The sequence below is a fragment of the Leptodactylus fuscus genome, chromosome 3 (assembly GCF_031893055.1).
Source record: "Leptodactylus fuscus isolate aLepFus1 chromosome 3, aLepFus1.hap2, whole genome shotgun sequence".
NCBI classification, from domain to species: Eukaryota; Metazoa; Chordata; class Amphibia; order Anura; family Leptodactylidae; genus Leptodactylus; species Leptodactylus fuscus.
In genome coordinates, this window is record NC_134267.1 from 155,299,071 (window position 1) to 155,320,853 (window position 21,783).

At 41.7% G+C, this 21,783-nt stretch overlaps 1 protein-coding gene across 1 annotated transcript in view; it reads left to right on the top strand.

Moving 5' to 3' along the window:
- Positions 1-18,337, top strand: part of LOC142198524 (T-kininogen 1-like) — a 29,035-nt gene extending 10,698 nt beyond the window's left edge. The window contains exons 5-10 of the mRNA XM_075269557.1: positions 2,035-2,145; positions 4,785-4,869; positions 7,135-7,280; positions 9,766-9,873; positions 15,217-15,303; positions 17,816-18,337. Coding sequence (XP_075125658.1) covers positions 2,035-2,145; positions 4,785-4,869; positions 7,135-7,280; positions 9,766-9,873; positions 15,217-15,303; positions 17,816-18,337 — 1,059 coding nt within the window. The remainder of the gene's footprint in view (positions 1-2,034; positions 2,146-4,784; positions 4,870-7,134; positions 7,281-9,765; positions 9,874-15,216; positions 15,304-17,815) is intronic.
- The last annotated feature ends 3,446 nt before the right edge of the window (positions 18,338-21,783 follow it).

Consider the following 21,783-nt stretch of genomic DNA (forward strand, 5'->3'; position numbering starts at 1 on the left):
TTGAAATCAATGGGAGGCTTTTTTTAGCGCTGAAAATTCAGCTCCAAATAAAGTGCCATTTTCCTCCGTGTGAATGAACCCTGAGACCGCCGCCGATCCTGACAATGGGGGTGTTCTACTTGTTGTGAATTGCAGCTGTGGTGAAAGCAGCCACACCCAGACTCCCATTCATTATCCCCAATATGCTTACATACTTGGTTTAGCCCGTATAGGATGTACTTGAAAGCAGATAACAGTAGCAGCTAAGAATATGAGATCAATCCCAATCTGTGCTACAAGTATGTCATAGAAATTGACCAATGCTGTAAGATTTCAATTTGCAGCATGACAATTCATGTGAAACGACAGGTTGCAGGATTTCACCACATGAATTTGTTCTGTGTATTTAGGAAACACAGAACAGCTCAGAAAATGGGAATAAGCTTTTAGCATCCTCTAGTGGTTAATTCTGGTATCAATATTCAAAATTTGATTCCTGCAATCTTAACCTTATTTGCCATGTACTATAAACAGAGGCGCAGCTATAAGGGATGCAACAGTAGCAGTCGCTTCCAAGCTATGAATCCCAAGGGGCCCCAAAGTCTCTTTGCTACATAAAATATACCAATATTCTGAATGGCACAAGCAGGAGCATTACAAGTAATCATTGGGTGCCATAGTAAAATTTGTGATGGGGCCCTACTCTAACATAACCACCTTCAGAACTTGTAAAGAGTTCAATTATTTTTGTCTCCTTTACATACAGCAATAATGCTCATATTGATGTTACAGCATAGAAATAATGTACACAGTGTTATCACAGTACAGAGCTAATGCACCCAGTGATGTCACCGTACAGGGATAATGAACTCAGTGCTGTTGCAGTACCGCGATTACAAACAGTGATGTCACAGTCCAGGAATAATGTACACAGAGATATCACAGTACAGGGCTAATGCACACAGTGCTGTCACAGTTCAGGGATTATAAAAAGTGATGTCACAGTACAGGGATAATTCACACGGTCAGTGGCGTAACTATAGGGGAAGCAGCGGAGGCAGCTGCCACAGGGTCCAGGACACTAGGGGGGCCCGGCGACAGCCGCTACCGCTTCGGGGGGGTTGCGGGCCCCGCAAACATCATTATTATACTCAGGGTCTTTTCAGACCCCCGAGTATAATGATCGGAGTCCCGGGAGAGGTAAGCAAACATAACAAACAGTGTTACTTACCTCTCCACGCTCCGTGAAGGCTTCCAGGATCAGTAAGTAAATAGGGCCCGTTACTGACTGGAGTGGCCTATTAAGTGGCCTATTAAGAAAAAAAAAAACAAAAACGCAGCAGTAGTGGCTGTCTCTGGGCCCCTAATGTCCCGGGCCCTGTGGCAGCTGCTACCACTGCTACACCGGTAGTTACGTCCCTGCATCACAGCATTAGAAGAAAGTAATTCCAATGATGCTACATACAGCATTATGATGGTTGAGTTTTCCACATAATCTTATATCATTCATATTTATCATTAATTGTACCCTACGTTGTACTACAAAGCAGCTGCTATGTCTGCACCCATATGCACAAGGTAGGTAGGGGTCCAATTATAGACTACATGACTACATGCAATGAGGCACAGAGGTTCAAAGTTACACCTATGACTACAAAAACAGAACGCAATGGCAAGCGGTGTGCAGTGAAAGCACACAGACACCATAGGCTATAATGGGGTCTGTGTTCTCTCCACGCGGTGTCCACACGTAACATGCGGACAGAAAAGTAGATTGTGATCTACTTTCATGTCCACATGATTCGTGTGGGCAGCGTGCGGAAACCACACGGATCCGATTATAGTCTATGGGGTCCATGTGCTTCGACTGCACACCGCTTGCCAATGCGTTCGGTATTCTGTTCGGGGATAGGAGCTCCCACGCAGACTCCCCAAATGGATTACCAAAAGCAGATATGAACTAAGGGTAACAGATTTTCCTTATTGAGAAGTATTTCTTATTACCTGATTAATTCCAAATTACCTATTCATATTTTTCTTTCTTACTACCTTAAGGTGACGAATGGATGGCAATACCACATTCAATTTCTTATAAGACAAACAAACTGTTCAAAATCTAGTTTTACCAGTAAACATTCCATGGAATGCATTCTAGACCAAGGAGGAGTAAGTGCTTATTATACCTGTCATAGTTCAATATAATGAAAACATATGAGCTGATAGCATCCAGATACACAAAAATATTTTATGTTTGCTCTGTGTGGATTTGGCCAAGTTAATAGGGTTGAACAAATGAGTAAATCCCCAGTAACACCTAGTTGTCAATTTATTCAGAAATTTCCCAGAGGAATAACAAACAAATCATACAACATGCTTATATGAGAAGATGCTCCAGAATTGTTATTCATGGGGGATACAAGTATTTGCACAAAACAGACATTTCAGGCCTGGTTCGGTATTCCATTTGTGGAGTCCACTTGGTGAACCCCGAACGGAATACCGAGTGCATTAAAAAGCGGTTAGCTAAGAAACGACACCTGGCACTCTAAAACTTATATAAGAAAAGATAGAATAAAGGGTCTTCTGGATGCTGTGGGAATTGGCAGGTTGTCAATCACATAATCTGCCCGGGAAAACTTTGAAAAAATCTCTGAGCCAGGTAACAAGCTCTCTCTTCTCACAGCACCAACTGGCTGCAGGATAAGGCCTGGTTCACATCTGCATAGATCTCTTTATATACCAATACATTATGTAGAACAATATAACAGTATTGCAGTTTGGTGTAAGAAAATAAACCTATTTAATCTAATAGAGCTTGTGGCTCAGTCAGTAGTTTGTGGGTTCAAATCCCTGAAGATACCTGATGGAAAAAATGAATTAAGTTAAACTTTAACCCCTTAGCGACCCTTGACGTAACTGTACGTCATGGGTCGCATGGGGATGTATGGAGCGAGCTCACACGCTGAGCTCGCTCCATACACGGCAGATGCCAGCTGTATAATACAGCCAGGACCTGCCACTAACAGCAGCGGTCGGTGCCCGAGCCGATCGCTGCTGTTAACCCTTTACACACTGCGGTCAAACGTGACCGCAGTGTGTAAACGGCGGCATGGGCGCCGCCATGTTTCCCCGATCGCCGCCCTCCTGAACGTCACATGAGGGCGGTGATCGGTTGCTATGACAGCCGGAAGCCTATTGAAGGCTTCCAGGCTTGTCTCTGCACTAGATCTATTAGACGATGCCAGAGGCATCGTCTAATAGAAGTGCTGCGATTTTGCTATTCACTGCAATACTGTAGTATTGCAGTGAATAGTATGAGCGATCAGACCCCCTAGGTTTCAAGGTACCTAAGGGGTCTGGTCATAAATGTAACAGAAGAAAAAAAAAAGTTTTTAAAAGTATTAAAAAAATAAAAAAAATATAAAAGTTCAAATCACCCCCCTTTCCCTAGATTAGCTATAAAAGTAATTAAAGAACATTAAACATAAACATATTAGGTATCCCCGCGCTCCAAAATGCCCGAACTATTAGAATATTAAAACATTTATCCAGTACTGCGAACGGCATAGCGGCAAAAAAAATAAAAACAGCCAAAAAGCGTTTTTTTCAACACTTTGCCTCCTATAAAAAATTGAATAAAAAGTGATCAAACCATCAGATCTTTCCCCAAATGGTATCAATAGAAACGTCATCTTGTCCCGCATAAAAAGACACCACAACCAGCTCCATACATGGAAATATGAAAAAGTTACAGGTGTTAGAACATGATGACACAATTTTTTTTTTCTATTTTGCAAAGTTTATCATTTTTTTAAAAGTATCAAAACATTTCAAATACTATATAAATTTGGTATCACCGCATTCGTACTGACACGTAGAACACAGGTAACATGTCATTTGTACCAAACAGTGAACACTGTAAAAATTAAACCCATAAGAAAATGGCGCAAATGCATTTTTTCTCCAATTGCACCTCATTCTGAATTTTTTTCCAGCTTCCCAGTGCATTGCACAGCATATTGAATGGTGCCATTACAAAGTACAATTTGTCCCGCAAACAATAAGCCATCATGTGACTCTGTGAACTGAAAAATGAAAAAGTTATGGCTCTTGAAATGTGAGGAGGGAAAAACGAAAATGCGAAACCAAAAAATGGCCTGGTCCTTAAGGGGTTAAGTTGCTGGGGGATCTCTTGGTAACCTCCTTGTTAATATTCATAAAGCTGAGGTGAAGTTACTGTGCAGTGAATACTAGTGGTAGAGCAGCCTGCTGAAAGAGGCTATTCTTTGGGTGACCAGTTGAGGGGACCAGAAAAGCATGAAACTCCTGGGAATCTGCTGTCTTGATGAACAGTTATGCACGTGCCATTAAAGTAGTAATCCCATCTCAGACATTTATGACGAATCCATAGCATATCATAAATGTCTTGATAGATGCAAGTCTGTCTTCTGGTCACCTCATCAGGTGGGACAAAGAACACAGACTCCTATTCTTAACAGAGGTGAGAGTTCTATGTATGAGACATTTATGGAATATCCTTTACTTACATGAACAATTGTAGACTAAAACAATTTAGCTACACTACAAATAGTTGCAGTGTAGCCCAGGCCTAATAGGAAAAAAAAAAGAATATTTTCTGTACAATTTTAGAAACAATAAGAAGTGTTTTTGTGTTTGAAAGACCAATTTTCATCCTTGAAAAAATGTTATTTGTGCATTTACATTGGGCAATTATCATTACAGTCACTCAAAATTGTCTAACTTATTACATGGAAGCAAACTGTAACAAAAGATTTTTATTTCAGGAATCTATTGTCTGCAATGCCAGGGTGCATGTGACTTCTAAAGGCGAAGTTGGGGAACCTTTTGTGGAGTGCAAATCAGGCACTGGTAAGAGTATGCAAGGGAAGCAATGCTAAGGCTGCTTTCACATGGCAGTGTTTGGTAAGTGATTTTGTTCAGTGGTTGTGAGACAAAATTAGGAGTGAAATCTACTCAGAGATCAGGTGTGAAATATTTTTTTTCTTTTCTGTGTTTTTAACCCACTCCTAGTTTTGGCACAGAATTACTGTTGAAAATCACTGACCAAACACTGACCGTGTGAAAGCAGCCTTAGCATAATACCTACTTCAGCATGAGAAGAAAATGTTAATACGAGCTATGTCTTAATGAACATGAATTCATAGTTAAAATCATAGTTTCCTTACAGACGATATACTGTATTGGGAATTTACCTGGTGAGCAGGTCCCTCCACTTGCTAAAAGACTGCAATTTCCAGTGTCTTCCTTTACCCTGTATATAAGTACTGGCTATAATATTCATCGAGCTCATGGCTGCTCTACGATATTTAGCTTCACTCCAAAATCTAGATATGCTACAAGTACAAGTACTAAATATATATTTTAAAATTTTTATATAAATCATTAAAATAACATAAAAATAAAGCCTGATGTGTCAACGAAATAAAGACTCAAAAATTAGTTGAATAACCCAAATGATAAAACTGTTATAGCTCTCAAAACCACACATACAGAAAATCCCAAAATGTATCTGGTTCTGAACCAAAGAAATTCGCCAGGTACTGAAGTGGTTAAATACATTGATGTATTCAAGCAGCAATGAGGACATTTGTTAACAGGGTTTTCCAGCCTCAAACTGATTTTTTATACTGATATACTGAATTTTTAAAATTATGTATTATTATACCCCAGAGTATAATGCTTGTTCATGGGTTGTCCACAATGGGGCATAATACTGTATACAAGGGCCACTATTGAGCATAATATTGTGTGCAGGGACCACTATGGGACATAATACTGTGTACAGGGGTCACTTTGGGGCATAATATTGTGTACAGGGGCCACTATGGGGCATAATACTGTGTGCAGGGACCACTATGGGGCATAATACTGTGTGCAGGGGACACTATGGGGCATAATTGTGCATGCAGGAATGCGGGGGAAGGGTCGGTCGGTCGGGGTCTTTGGGAAAAAGGGTCGGTCGAGGGGAAGAAAGGCCCCATTTCAAAGGTTCACTAGGGGGCCCTTGCCATTCCTAGTTATGGAAACATTCATATTTGTTTATTGCCAACAGTAGCACCTGAATTTAAGCCCTAGATATTGGAATAACACTATTGCAGAAATCAATTTTATAAGCCTGACACCAGCCCTGACATGTCTGTCTTAGTAAATATATATATTCCTCTGAAACAACAATTCTGGGACAACTTTTCTGATAACTGTGTTCTTCCTCTGTTATTCCTCCTAAAAAAGTATGACTACATTGAAAATTGGTGATTACCTGTTTGGTGTGTCTCTACACAGTCTGACAGTCTCCAATCAGTACAAAACTGTGTGTGAACATGCCCCATTGACAAGGGAAATGGTAACGTCAAATTCTCAATTCATTCGTACGCTTTTAGGAGGAATAACAGAAAATACATAACAGTTAAAAAGTTCTATTGCTACTTATGGGGAAGCAGACGTATTTACTTAAAGAGGACCTTTCATGTCCTTGGGCACATTCAGTTTGACATACCGCTAGAAAGCCGACAGTGCGCTGAATTCAGCGCACTGTTGGCTTTCCCATTATGTGCCCCAGAGGAAGAGATTTCCCATTATGTGCCCCAGGGGAAGAGCTACGGATGCCATTACTGATAGCTCTTCACTGTCAGAAGGGTATTCCTGACAGTCTAACTGGGAATGCCCCTCCTGATAGTACTGTCCATAGCGCTATACAGTCAGAGGGGGCATTCCTTACCACCAGCCATGAAGAGTACTATGGACGAGTACTGTAAGGATGAAGGTGGGGGCATTCCTCACTGCTCAGCGTCATGGCTGGGCAGTAAGGAATTGCGGCCTTACAGTATAGCGCTACACACAGTACTGTCAGGAGGGGCGTTCCTAGTTAGACTGCCAGGAACGCCCTTCTGACAGTGAGGAGCTATTGGTAATGGCACTGATAGCTCTTCCCCCGGGGCATGTATAACGGGAAAGCTGACAGTGTGCTGAATTCAAAGAGAATTTTTCATAGTTTCAAAGTCTCCCATGTTATGTGGTATAAAGAGCGAATACATATCTCATTTAATTCCTTGTAATTTATTCTTTGTTGTTAGGATGAACTTTACATGTTTATTACATTGATTTTATTCCCAGGGGTCTGTATTAACTGCCCGATAGTGTTGAGTTTTGAGGACCCTGAGCTACAGACATTATTAGTACAAGTTATGGATGAATACAACTTCAATAGCAACCACACACAACTTTATAATGTCGCCTTTATTGAAAGAGCTGAAAAAAAGGTCAGTATAGTTACTGAATTTCACATCTCATCTTGACAGTTCCTTTCCATATGTTTTATAATGACATGACATGTGGACATTATAGAAAGATATTCCGGGGCCACACGGTGGCTCAGTGGTTAGCACTGCAGCCTTGCAGAGCTGGGTCCTGGTGTTCAAGTCCCAGCAAGGGCAAAAAACCATCTGCAAGGAGTTTGTATGTTCTCCCCGTGTTTGCATGGATCTCCATCCCATATTCCAAAAAGACATACTGATAGGGAAAAAATGTACATTGTGGGGCTCACAATCTACAGAAAAAAAAAAAAAAAAAAAAAGATATTCCCTGTGGACTCTGATCTGTGAGCCAGAACATCTGTGTTTAGATATATGTGTAATATCATTGCCATCACTAAAAACACTGAGAATTTCCACAGTGTAGGTAAACACAGTCAGTCATAGGTAGTAATAAAAAATATGTGTAAAGGGAGTCTCTCTAGTTTTTTTTTTTTTTTTAATGTAGATTGTAAGCCCCACATAGGGCTCACAATGTACATTTTTTCCCTATCAGTATGTCTTTTTGGAGTATGGGATGGAAATCCAAGCAAACACAGGGAGAACATACAAACTCCTTGCAGATGGTTTTTTGCCCTTGGCAGGATTTGAACCAAGGACTCCAGCGCTGCAAGGCTGCAGTGCTAACCACTGAGCCACCGTGTGGCCCCTGTCTCTCTAGTTTTGTACCACCTAGAACCATGTTTAAGGACTCATGTGAAAGCGAAGATTTCATATCATGCCAAGCTTGCAGCTTTCACTAGTTGAAGGGAGACTGTCACCAGAATCCAGCATATCAACCCAACACTGCTGATAGATGTATTCAAGTGTCCATAACTGATGTTTCTTCCTTGCCTCCATTGCCGTTGATTTTTTTTTTTCTCAATATTCAAATTAGCAATTTGGAGTAATGAGGGCAACACCCTAATTGCTCCAAATAACTAATTTGCATATTGACAAAATTAGTGATATCTTGGCAATAAAAGCACCAATTCCTAAGAGGAAAACCCAGAATTCACATCTGCAGATGAGAAGAGGAAACTCTACATCTTACTGGGAGAAGAGGAGTCCACTGTGGAGATCGCTGCCCAATACATGTCCAGCTGTCACCAAACAAGAGGAAGATGAGGCACATGATCTATCAAACCACCCACCCCCCATGGACTATTAAACCCACTCCCCACCACCCAAAAGACCACTAAGCCCCCCAATCACTCGTCTACCCCATACCCACACACCCCAAACAAGAACGACGAGACCCTAAGGACACTCAAACTCCCAACCCACGGAACCCGTACCCACCGCTCTCCACCACTCCCAACCTCCTTTTTGCTTTGGCAACACCAAATGTCTTATTCTTTGGTAATGCTAATAAAGCACATTTGTATTTGGTGGCAAATGCCTACATGATTTTATGGATACCACCTACAGAATTGTGCAGTCACTGGCCAGCGTGGATGAACAAAGTTACAACAGTGTGCCACAGCCAAACCATAGGTTCTTATCCTGATTTCGATTTCACCCTAATTTCACCTGTGCAACCTTTGTGACCTGTGTAGATGTTATGCAGATAGGGTAAAGAAGTCCTAACCATCATGATGTTGTCAATGGCTGATGCTTTGCTATCTGTCCACACACTGGGGTTCCCTAGTGGCAAATAACACTAATGCTAAAATTTAACTTTTATTAAACCCTTTTAAAACGTCAACTTTTATTAAACCCTTTTAAAACGTCCTAGACCCATGTGTTTTTGCTATCTGTCCCCAACATTTTATAAATATTTCATTCACTCAGTAGGCCAAAGCCAGAAGACAAAGCTAAGATTGACTGGATTCAGTACTAGATTTATTTGTATTAATAACAAAGGAAGCTATAAAAGAAGAAGTTACAGTATACAGAATAAATACTATGAAAATAAAATTAAAAAATCCTTATTTTGTGTTTTGTGTATACGTATATGAATACAAACACTCGATGTGAGTTTTGTGTATAATTATGTATATATATATATATATATATATATATATATATATACATACATTATATATACATATACACTTGATGTGAGTTTTGTGTATAATTATATTTATATGCATATATATACTTGATGTGAGTTTTGTGTATATGGATATAAACCCTCAATGTGAGTTTTGTGTATAATTGTATTCATATGCATAAATATACTTGATGTGAGTTATGTGTATATTCATATGTGTATATATACACTTGATATGAGTTTTGTGTATACTGACATATATATATATATATATATATATATATATATATATATATATATATACACACACACACATTTGATGTGAGTTTTGTGTATATTTATATGTATATATACACTTGATGTGAGTTGTGTGAATAACTATCTTTCTATGTATATATACACTTGATGTTATTAAACTGAATTACCTGTTGTTATCTATATCTATTCTTTACTCTTTAGGGTTTTCAAAGAGAATTATATGATGTATCCTTCTCAATATATCCAACTAACTGTTCCAAGTCTGACTATTCCATTCTGGGAAGTGAATGTGACTTTAACTATTCCTCTGTAAGTTAACCTGTAATTCTTCATACATTTGTGTACACAAATGCTTTTATAAGAATTGGATTACCCATCGCAATGTTGATTACAGCTGATAAGCAGACCAATATAGTGGAGTAGGCATATAGTTCAGAATGAAATGTTTTATGTTTGTAAATGAATTTTCATTTTCATTAATATTTTACAGATCAGTAGTACGTGTTAAAATATGAAACTTTGAAATATATGTTATGGGGATGGGGGAGGGGGGGCAACATCTTCAACTTCTGCCAACCTATGGCTCCCATTTCCCTTTCTGAAGTTTGAAGCCAGCCAGGCCATTAGCTGATCACCATTATACTGGCACTTCTGGCTGTAAGGGTGGGTTCACACCTGCGCCCGGTCTCCGCTTTAGCCAATCCAGTGGGTTTCTGTCTTCTGCCCCGAGAAACTGGACAGGGGACAGAAACCCAGCAGTCAGTTTTCAAACCCATTCACTTGAATGGGTTTGCAAAGAGACCTCCCATGTGCGTCTTCTGCCGTTTTTTTTTATATAACTGGACACAAAGTCGAACATGCAGGACTTTGTGTCCAGTTAAAAAAAAAACAAAACAAAACAGTTTTGCAGTTGAGAGGCAGAAGATTCACACGGTCGGTCACTTTGCAAACCCATTCAAGTGAATAGGTTTGAAAGCTGACCACCAGGTTTCCATCCCCTGTCCAATTTCTCAGGGCAGAAGACGGAAACCGGCCGGATTGGCTAATGCGGAGATCGGGCGCAGGTGTGAACCCACCTTTATAACTGAGAGTGGCTTGGTTATACGTTTTCCCTGCATGATGCTCCGAGAATATTGGGAGCTGCTATTTAGATTAGCTATATGTTCTATGCTCTATGATAGTCTACTCCCCAATAGAGCATATGGATAGGGGTTGTCAGGGCCGCCGATAGGGCAGTACTGCCGCTACTGGCGTCAGGGGCCCGGCCAAATTGAAAAATTGGGGGGGCCCCGGCCCCTGGCGCCAGCAGCAGCAGTCCAAGCAGAGGCAGCTGCCACAGGGCCTGGGACATTAGGGGCCCGGCGACAGCTACCTCTGCTACCCCCGCTCTTATCACAGACAAACTGTTTTAGCTGTGCTAAGAGCGGGGGAAAGCTGAAAGGACCTTGTGTGACGTCATCCGTCACATGACTGGGTGGGCGTGTCTATAGCCCGTACAGTCCTGGAAAGAGAAGGAGAGATCTGCTGCGAGGTAATGAAGGGGAGGGGGAGGGAGATGCAGGATGGAGAGTGTCTGTCTGTGTGTAAGTGTGTGTGAGTGTGTATGTATGTGTGTGAGTGTGTATGTATGTGTGTGTGAGTGTGTATGTGTGTGTGTGGTGAGGAGCAACAGTAACCTAGGGGCAGAGATGGAGGAGAGGACATGAAAATGTGGGTAGAGATGAGGGATGCATGAAACTGGGGGCAGATGGAGGGAGGGTATGAAATGTCATGTGACATCAGTGTGTTATTAAAGATGGCCAACACCACCAAAGACTGCAGCGGAGCTGGAGACAGGTAAGTAACTTTTTTTTTTTTTATGTCTGTATCTCCCCTCGGTCTCCAATTATTATACTCCGGGGTCTGAAAATACCCCAGAGTATAATAATTGTTCGTGGGTGTTCATTATGGGGCATAATCCCGTGTGCAGGGGCCACAATGGGGTGTAATACTGTGTGCAGGAGCCACTATGGGACATAATAGAGCGCGCAGGAATGCGGTGTGGGGGGGGGGGCGGTTGAGGTCTTCGGTGTCGGTCAGGAAGGGGGGGGGCCATGTCAAAAGTTCACCACGGGGCCCCGCCATTCCTAGTTACGCCACTGAGTCCAAGGGCTGAATTGGGGGACCGATCGGGACCCTGACATTTCGATCGGGCCCCCTGCAGTGCCCAGGACCCAGGTCAGAGGAGGTTGTTTTAGGGAGCGTTCACACTACCGTCGGTGTCCGACATGTAGTGTCCGCTCCTAGTGTCCACTCAAAATCTGTCACGGACACTAGGAGCGGACACTAGATGTGTCCGTGACACCTGTCATTCACTTGAATGGGCATCGGGTGCGTTCTTTTGCACTCCGTGCCCGTCCTTCCCTGTCCCTGCATGCAGGGTTTTTCTGTCCGCTTGAGAAGTCGGACATCTTCTCTTGCGGACAGGGAAGGACGGGCACGGAGTGCAAAAGAACGCACCCGATGCCCATTCAAGTGAATGACAGGTGTCACGGACACAGCTAGTGTCTGCTCCTAATGTCCGTGACAGATTTTGAGCGGGCACTACCTGTCGGACACCGACGGTAGTGTGAACGCCCCCTAAGCCGCCGCCCGCCGCTACGCTACATAAAAATGGCCGGCTGTAGCACAGCGGCGGGAGAATGTCCTGAACCTTGGGCCCGCCCCCTGTAGCATAGCAACGTTTTAGCCAATCCAGCGGCTGGATTTTGGAGCGGAGGCTAGACCTGCAAAGGTAAGTGCCAATTTTACAAACAAAGCCCAAAAAAATGATTTTATTGTCCCCTATTTTGCCCCCATATCTTTCAATTACTTCAACTCCCAGCAGCTCCAGATGCCCTGGAGCTGCTGGGAGTTGTAGTGCACCCACCCTATAGATAATGTCCCACTCTATTGTTATGCTGGTGCCCTTTTCTAGGGCTCCAGCATAACAATATCCAAGTTACAGAAACCACTCAGGACTTATATGCCTGTCACTTTGAAAATGGCTGACACCTGGCGGACTTCATTATGTTAATGAGGTCTGCCACTGTCTGAGTGTAACCGCCATTTTGGCAGCCCACCTCTCCGTCATTCTGGTCCCATGGTGGACCTGTATGACGGAGAGCTTGGGACCTGTATGACGGAGAGCTTGCCGCTGTTGTGAACCTAGCATAAGGCTATCTCTACACTAACTTCCGTCATGCAACCAAAGATGTGTCGCCCTGTGATTCTTTCACTTATGTTAGTGAATGGAGTCACATTGCAACCTGAGGGACCCAATGCGACTCCATTTACTAATGTGAAAGAGTCCCAAAGCGACACTGGTTGCATGACGGAAGTAGTAGTGTAGCCATAGCCTTATGCTACGTTCACAACAGCGGCAATCTCTCCGTCATACAGTTGTTTTTTTTTTATCTTTCAGGTTATGATGGATCACTTGGATTACATCGGATTCATTGGACTCCATCGATGATCTTTTTTTTTTTTTTTTTTTTTTAATAAAATGGTCAACGAGGGTTTTCTGATGGAGTTTTTATTTCAGTAAAAAAAAATTTCTCTCATGTCTCTTGATTTTTTTTTTTTAAAATACTTTCTTACCCCCTTAGTAATGGCGAATGTCATAGATAGACAGCATCCATTACTAAGGTGTGGCTTAGTGTTAGCTGGTGAATAGTCTAGCACTAACCCTCCAATTATTACCCCGGTACCCAACACCATCAGGGGTGCCGGGAAGAGCTGGGTATCGTCCAATACCCAGCTCTCTAAAGAGACTGCTTGGGATTGGGGTAGTCGCAGGCTGGTATTATAAGGCTGGGAAGGGCCAAAAACCATGGCCCTTACCACCCTTGTAATGTCAGGCTGCTGATGCTTGTTATATCTGGCTGGTTATGAAAAATTGGGGGGACCCTATGTCATTTTTTTTTTTCTAATTAGGAAGCAACATAGGGTCCCCCCCAATATTTCTGAGCCAGACAGATACAACAAGCAGTATCCTGACATTACAAGGTTGGAAATGGCATGGTTTTTGGCCCTTCCCAGCCTTATAATACCAGCCTGTTGTTTTCAGCCTTTTCCAGCCTAAGGGTCAGTGCACACTGAGTTTTTTGGTGCTCATTTTGAGTTCTATTGGGAGGCTTTTTTTGGAGGCTGATTTTGAGGCGGATTTAGTGTCAAAATCAGCACCAAAAAATTCAGTGTGCACTGACCCTAATAATTCCAGCCTGCGACTGCCCCAATCCTCAGCAGTCTCTATTAAACAGCCAGGTGTTGGATGATAACCAATTCTCAGCATTAGGTATCGGGGTAATAATTGGAGGGTTAATGCTAGAATATTCACCACTAATGCTAAGCCACACCTTAGTAATGGATGCTGACTATCATTCGCCATTACTAAGGGGTAAGAAAGTATTTATAAAAACTCGAGACATGAAAGAAATTTGTTTTTATTGAAATAGACAAATCGTTGACCATTTTATTAAAGAATTTTAAAAAAAATAAAACAAAAATGATGATCATCGATGGAATCCAACATAATCCAATGGATCATCATAACCTGAAAGAGAAAAAACACAGCATAATAAAAAAAAAATATACTCATGTTACGTCCTCACCCGTTCGAACTCCTGCACCATTCTCTTGCTGCATTGTACAGTGCAGGAGGCCTGTCTGCTTATGATTACCTGCTCCCGCTCTCTTGTTATTGTGTTGTTATTGTTAGGGTTCATTCACACAGAAATACACAAAATACCGGTGAATTTGGTGTGGAATCTGCGTTAGATTCAGCGCTGAAAAAAAAAAGCCTCCCATTGACTTCACTGGGTTGCTTTGCAGAAAAAGGAACCCATTGAAGTCAATGGGAGGCTTTTTTTTCAGCGCTGAATCTGTCATGGATTCCACACCAAATTCAGTGCCATTTTCCTCCATGTGAATGCACCCTTAGGGGTGTTTGTGTTGTGTTTGAAAGTTTATCTGCCAATCAAGCCTGAGACGGGTTCTGGGCTTCATTAAGTAGCCATCAGGCCACAAATGTTTGCTGGATATTGTATCTGACCTTGCTTTGTCCTTGCTCTTGTTTTGTATTTACTGACCTTTGCTTCTTGGCTTTTTGACTACTCTTTTGGATTGTGATTTGGTACTGTTTTGCCTCTCTGGTTTGACCTCGGTTTGCTGACTCCTCTTCTGTGTTGTTTTGGCTTGTCCTGTTCTGTGTAAGACATATTTAGAGAAGGGACTTTAACCCAATCAGCTACCCACTTATCCCTGCACAGAGAACTGCAGGTCCCCCCTTTTTTTTTAATGGCCAGTTCTTCATGCAGGGATAAGTGGACAGCTGATTCTGACTGGTTACCAACATATCCCGGCAATTGAGGCCAAAAACGCAATGTGAAAAAAGCCCTGAGGATTTATTAAGAGGGCTCTTTTAAATGGTGTTGGGGGGGGCCAGACACTTAGGCTGTATGGGGCCCCAAAATTCCTGATGGCGGCCCTGGGGGTTGTCTATGTTCAACAACAGCTATAGATCATCCATTCTTCACAGCATTCTTCGCATTCTCTGCAGTCATGACATTGTATAAATACAGTTAGAACAATCTATATAATAACTGTCTGATCTCCTTTTCTACTTAATTCTAGCCTCATCTATCTTGTCGGACTAAAATAAATGTTACAGACAAGACCATTAATGTTCATTCAGCACCTCACTGTACGATCGGTAAAAAGGTAAGCTTTTCTTGATTTTTTTTTTTTTTGTTACATTGTTTGCAATGCTAAATTCCAATTATTACATTGATTTTGTATCTGTTTTAAATAGTTGCTCAATCCTGTAAATTTTTACATCCACAAATAATTCTTTAAATGAATAAAAGAAGTAATAGTCACCTCACCTGTCCTTCCATTCCAGTTCTGTTGACACAGAAATGTTACCAGTTAGCCATTGAATAACTAAGTCAGTGGTTCTTAACCTTGTTTGAGTTACCGAACCCACCAGTTTCATATGCACATTCATTGAACCCTTCTTTAGTGATAAATCAAATATGATTTTTTTTCCAAATTCAAGACATAGGTATATGTTTATTTTACTGGTACACAAAATGAACCATGCATAGGGCCTAGGGTTTGATCGAACCCCGGTTAAGAACCACTGAACTAAGTGATATATTTCTGTATTGATGGGGACCAGGCAGTATAAAGACCAGTAGGGGGCCATGGAATCATTGGAATGGGGCTTTCCTTAGATTACATGGCAGCACTACCTCCTTATGTAAGATCCTAATTTCAACCACTCATAGTTAAAGTTGAAAACAGAAACATATCCATAAACAAACTATGATATAGTACCCCAGTATTGGATTACTTGTTATCCGCAATTCCGTTTGTCATGATATAAGTATTTAGCTTTTTTTTAAAATACCGACATAGTGTCTAATATTACTATATATTTGTGTACGATATTTCATAGTTGGACTACTCTAACAATACAGAACCCTTTACTGTACAATAATGTCCTTTGTAAAGTCATTGGAAAAATACATTCTGCCATTAGTTGTACTGACCACATATATTAATTAATACATAGAAATAAAATCACCTCTGATGTGTCTTTTTGCAAACTGAACAATCCCTATTATAATGCCTATTTTCTTTTGTAGTTGCTGCTTGACATTGATTATTTCTGCCTAGATTATTTATAACTAGAAAACCTATGTTTTCCTCTTGTTCTGTTATCCTCAAGTTTATTATAGTTAGTGTATATGCAATAATATGATTACTGAGGCCTAGGCACAATATTTTACATATAACAACTGTCAGAGTCTGGGATTGCTAGGTGGGGTGGCATAGACACACAAGTCCAGTTTTCTTTAGTCCAAAACAAAGGTACAGTTTATTTTCACTCAAAAATATAGTGCAGCAACAAAAGGAAACAATACAAAAATAAATACCTGCCTGGCTAGGCTCTAACTAAACATAGAATAGGTTACCTCACCTAGAATAACAGAAATCAAAAGCCAGTTGAATCATTCAGGACACAGCTCCAAAAATATGACCCCTTTCTCGAAATTGGACAACTCTGCACTTACATCTTGCATGCGACTAATGCCAATACTGTTTCCTACACGATATTTAACAGCGGAAGGCATGATATACATTATGACCGCAGATATCTTCATTTGCATTTGCATGGGTGTCCAAATACTTATTGGTAGACAGTGTATAAAGGAAATCAAAATCTTTAACAAAAAAGCAGCTTTTCAGCAACATGCAGCTGTAGCCTTAATGTTATCTAAGTTACTATTTTATAAGAAGCAACATCAAAACATAAGAATTGTTTGTGCAATAACAGGCAGATAAATATATTCAGAGGTATTATTAAAGGGGCTCTATCACTGGGAAAAGTCATTTTTAACTAATCACATCCTTGCAAAGGCTTTAGAAAGACTATTCCACACCTACCTTTTATATGTAGATTGCCTCAGGGCTCGTTCACATCTGCGCCTGGTCTCTGTTCTGCAGGTTTCTGTTTCCTGCCAGAAAATGGGCAGGAGACGGAAACCTGCAGTTATTTTTCAAACCCATTCATTTGAATGGGTTTGAAAAGTGTCCGGCCGTGAGCACCGGTGAGCGTTTTATGCTCTCCGCGGCGAAACCGTTTTTTTTTTAACCGGACACAGAGTCTGACATGCAGGACTTTGTGTCCGGTTTAAAAAAAAACGGTTTCGCCACGGAGAGCATACCTCCGGACGCAGTCTGACGGGTTTCCGTCTTTTGCATGCAGAACGGAGATCGAACTCTGGTGTGAACCCAGCGACAGTGGTTTCTGAATAAGTCAGTTTTTATTCATATGCTAATGAGCTTCTGCGTGCACAGGAAGTTCCCAGCAGCACTCGTCCCTGCTATTATCTCCTATGTGTATGCAAATAGGAAGCTGAGTCATCATCATCAGCAGCCTGTGCCATAGGAAACAATAGCAAAGAAGGTGCACCAGTCTAATTAGCATATGTATAAAAACAGACTTATTCAAAAACCACTGAGGCAATCTACATACTAAAGGTAGGTGTGGAATAGCCTTTCTAAAGGCTATGCAATGATGTGATTAGCTAAAAATGACTTTTCCCAATGATAGAGCCCCTTTAATACTGACTTTCTGTATACCAGTCTCAACGCAAGGATTTTTTTTTCCAGTGAAAAGTTCTTAGTAGTACCATTGGCTTAGCATATGACATTTGTTTTTCAGTTATCTTTACGCTATGGTGGCCTGTCCCCGCTACGCATCAGTCGCAATAGTAACCGCTACAAGACAGATATAAATAGTATGTCAAAATCGGGTGAGTCTGTTAAAAGACCTGGGAGAACAAGACAAAGGCGCCATGGGCATGAAAATAATAGAAGACACAAAAATGGAAAAAAAGAGAAAAAACACAAGGAAAAAGGAAATAAACACAACAATCATGAAAACTCTTCAGATGAAGACACCTCAAATGAAGTCACTCAAGCCACCCCCCTTCAACCAACCAATCTAGCCATTCAGGAGCCTGGAACTATACCGACTGTCCAACAAGCACATGAAGTGTCCGACAATCAGGAAATTTCCCCAAATAAAAATGAAACCTCTTTACTAGAATTTACCAACGACATTGGCTCAAGATGTCCTGGAAGAGTGTGGCAACCAATAAGCCTTACTCATACCAATCCTACAGTTAGAACATTTAGTGATCATGATCTTGAAATGGCTATTGATAACTCGACATCTCAATGAGATCAGAGTACTGAAGAGAATGAGACCCCACCTCCAAAAAAAAAAATAAAAATTCACTGATGAGACCTTAAAGTTTAAAACAACAAATTAACAATATCTTACGCTAGGTTCACACTAGCGTTCGATCTCCGTTCTCAGCTTTCCGTCTTCTGCATGCAAAAAAAAAACGGTTTCGCAGCGGAGAGCATAAAACACTCACCGCCGCTCACAGCTGGACAGCTTTCAAACCCATTCAAATGAATGGGTATGAAAGAGTCCTGCAGGTTTCCGTCTCCTGCCTCTGTTTTGTGCAGGAAACGGAAACCTGCAGAACGGAGGCCAGGCGCAGATGTGAACGAGCCCTTAGTTTGTATACAAGCACACGTGTTAACTGTGGTGCTGCCATCTTTATTTTTTGCATATATACATACCCAATAAAATTCAACATTAGACAAAGGCATTGTTTATTCATACATTGTGTTACCAGAATTCTATGCAAACCACTATCCATTGACCATAATTTAACTCTACTATATTGAAGGAGCTGTCCAGGAAAAAAAAAATTACTGTCCATTGGTCTTTGTGTACTTATCCTGCACTGTATGTAGGGGGGCCGACACCCAGCCCCGTCATCTATACAGAGCCATTTCTGGTGCCTGTTCTGTACACAACACAGGTCCAGAAGCAGAAAGCTCGATCTGCTGTATAGCAGCCCGGCACCAGCTCCCACTGACTTTAGTAAGTGCTGAGATGCAGTGATGGTGTCCGGATGATATACAGTGGACAGAGCTTTTTGCTTCCAGCCCCGTATTGTGTGCAAGTCAGGTACTGAAAGTGGCTCTGTACAGCTGATCATTTCGGGGGTCGAGTTTCAGCCCCGTACTAATCAGGTTTTTATGGCCTATTTTGAGAATAGATCGTAAAAAATTATGGAGGGATTCCCCCTCTCATACACTTCTCTAATCCCCACACTTTAAAGAGATTATCCAGCATAAGTATTTTTTTTTATATAATTAATCCGGGGAGGTAACCCCCCCCCAAAAAAAAAAAAAAAATTAAAAAAATTAAATAAACATACTCACCTGTCCCCAGTGCTCCCCAGTGTTATCCTCTTTAATGTCCCCCACAGGATATTGGCCCCATCATTGCCCCCCAATACAATGTTCCCAATACAGTATAGGGGACCAGTGAAGGGGCCACTGCATGGGAAGGGGGCAGGTGAAGTGGCCACTGTATAGGTTGGGGAGGGGAGTGAAGGTGACACTGTATGGGGGGAATAGTAAAGGGGACACTGTTTGGCCCATTCAGTGTCCCCTTCACTGGTCCCCCTTCCCCATGGCAGCATTAGATCAGTACTCACCTGTCTGCTCTATAGTCCCGCTCCTTCTTTCTCCGGGGACACTGGAGGCAGGAGCAAGAAGCAGAAAGCAGGTGAGTATCGGAGCTTAACTTGTAGGCCACAGGCTCAATGTGGCCTGTGACCTACAAGTATGTGCGTGGTAGACCAGGAAGACTCTAGTAGCAGAACCGGGTCGGCGGCGCCACTTATTCCCGATTTTGCAATCTGGTTGTTAACACCGGGGAGATCCTGTCTGCATCACTTATCTCACCCCGCTCCTGCTCAGAGCCTCTCCTCCTCCTGACGTAATGTACGGCGTACAAGGGGGCTTCCTGGAGACTCGAGAGGAAAGAGAAGCTGGGAGCAGGAGCGGGGAGAACTATGTAGATATGCGCCGTTACCGCACGTACACTGCCTATTAAAAAAGCAGTGGGGATCCAGTAGGCCCCCTAAAGGCATGCAGGCCTACCAGGGGATTCACCAGTACCACAGTGGGCCAGTCCAACCCTAGCTATAGGGGGTGCAGCAGTATCAGTCGCTACTGGGCCCTAGACCTTCAGGGGGTTTCAAAGTTTCCTTTGGTACATAAAAAATACCACTATTCTAGACGGCACAAAGTAGGTAAGGGTCCATTTCAAATTTCACATTGGAATCCACGAGCTTCAAGTTATGCCTTTGATTCTGCCTTTCCGCAATGGAAGAGCGCTTAGGGGTTAGTATGGCTGAGTTTGTTTTGTTACGACTGCTCCAGGGAAGTTTCACTTCATAACCTTTATAATAATTGTATTTAATTTTTTACAACCTGATCCTGTCCAACATTTTTGTCATAGTGTAAAGGTATACATTTCGAACACAGATTGCTCCTGTAATAGCATTACAGCTTAAAGGAGTCTGTGACCAGAGCCCAGCATATCAACCCAGCCTTGCAGACAGATAGGTTTGTGTACTTGAATCAAACAGTGTTTTCTCTATATGAATCATTAACTCCAATGCTAAGACATTGTCATAAGTCATTTTTGTCAATACTCAGTATGCAAATGAGCTCTTTGCAGCAATGAGGGTATTGACACTTGCCTCTTTAGAGTAACAGCAGTACCCTCCTACGACATGACGTCACATGACCTGTAAAGCAGAAGCAAATCTCAGAGAGCATTTTAAACAGATGATCCATTGGTGCCTAAGTGTTGAACCCCGGCTGATCTTCTAATGTTGTCTTTTACTTAATGTGCACTATTAGGCAGAGTTATTTACTTTATTGAGATACTGGGCTTCAGTTTTGATGAACCTGAATATGTAAATGGTGAAAGGTGGTGAGCTGAAGCCGTGACTCACCACTCTCATGTGCGATATACAAAGCTCAAGATTCTAGCCCCTTTTTATCCCTTTTAGAGACCCTAGTCAGGCTCTTGATTTGCCGTGTGTGCAATAGAGACTATCACAAACTGGCTGGGTGATGACAAGTATTTGAATTACCTTAGCCGAATCCTCTTGCACACTCTCAGTGGTATTATTGTAGACACATCTAGCTTACCTGCATTCATCAGGTCAGGTTCCAGCTAGATGGTCCACTTTAGTATGTCACCTGGTGTTTGGGATTTCTTTGACAGGACTCACTGTTGAACTCTTGTCAATAGGTTGGACATAACCGGGAATTTGAGAATGTGATCTCTGGACTTGTACCTTGTCCACCTTATTTAATCGTGTTCATTTAGAATCAACTGAGATTTGGAAGTTTAGGACTAATAGCACTAGTGGCCACCATTTTACTTGACTCCTAAACGAATGGTATTGTGTCCCTTAGAGTGAAGAGTGGGTGGCTCCATACCCATCCACACTTTCCTGTTATATGTGGAATGCTCAGAATAGACACTGACAGTGTGTTCTATAGTTGTTGGTCCTTAAATTGACTCCTATTATCCCCGATATTTACCAACAAGGTTTGCTATTAATAGTTTGATGCATTTCTATTTATGTATGGGATAGATGATGTTTGCTCAATACTGGGATGTTTATTTTTAAAATGATTTAATACAAGTTATATTTTAGCAATGTCGTTGCTGGACCCACCATTTCTGTGACAATATATAAGACACCTACACTGTAAACAAATGTACACATATATACATAT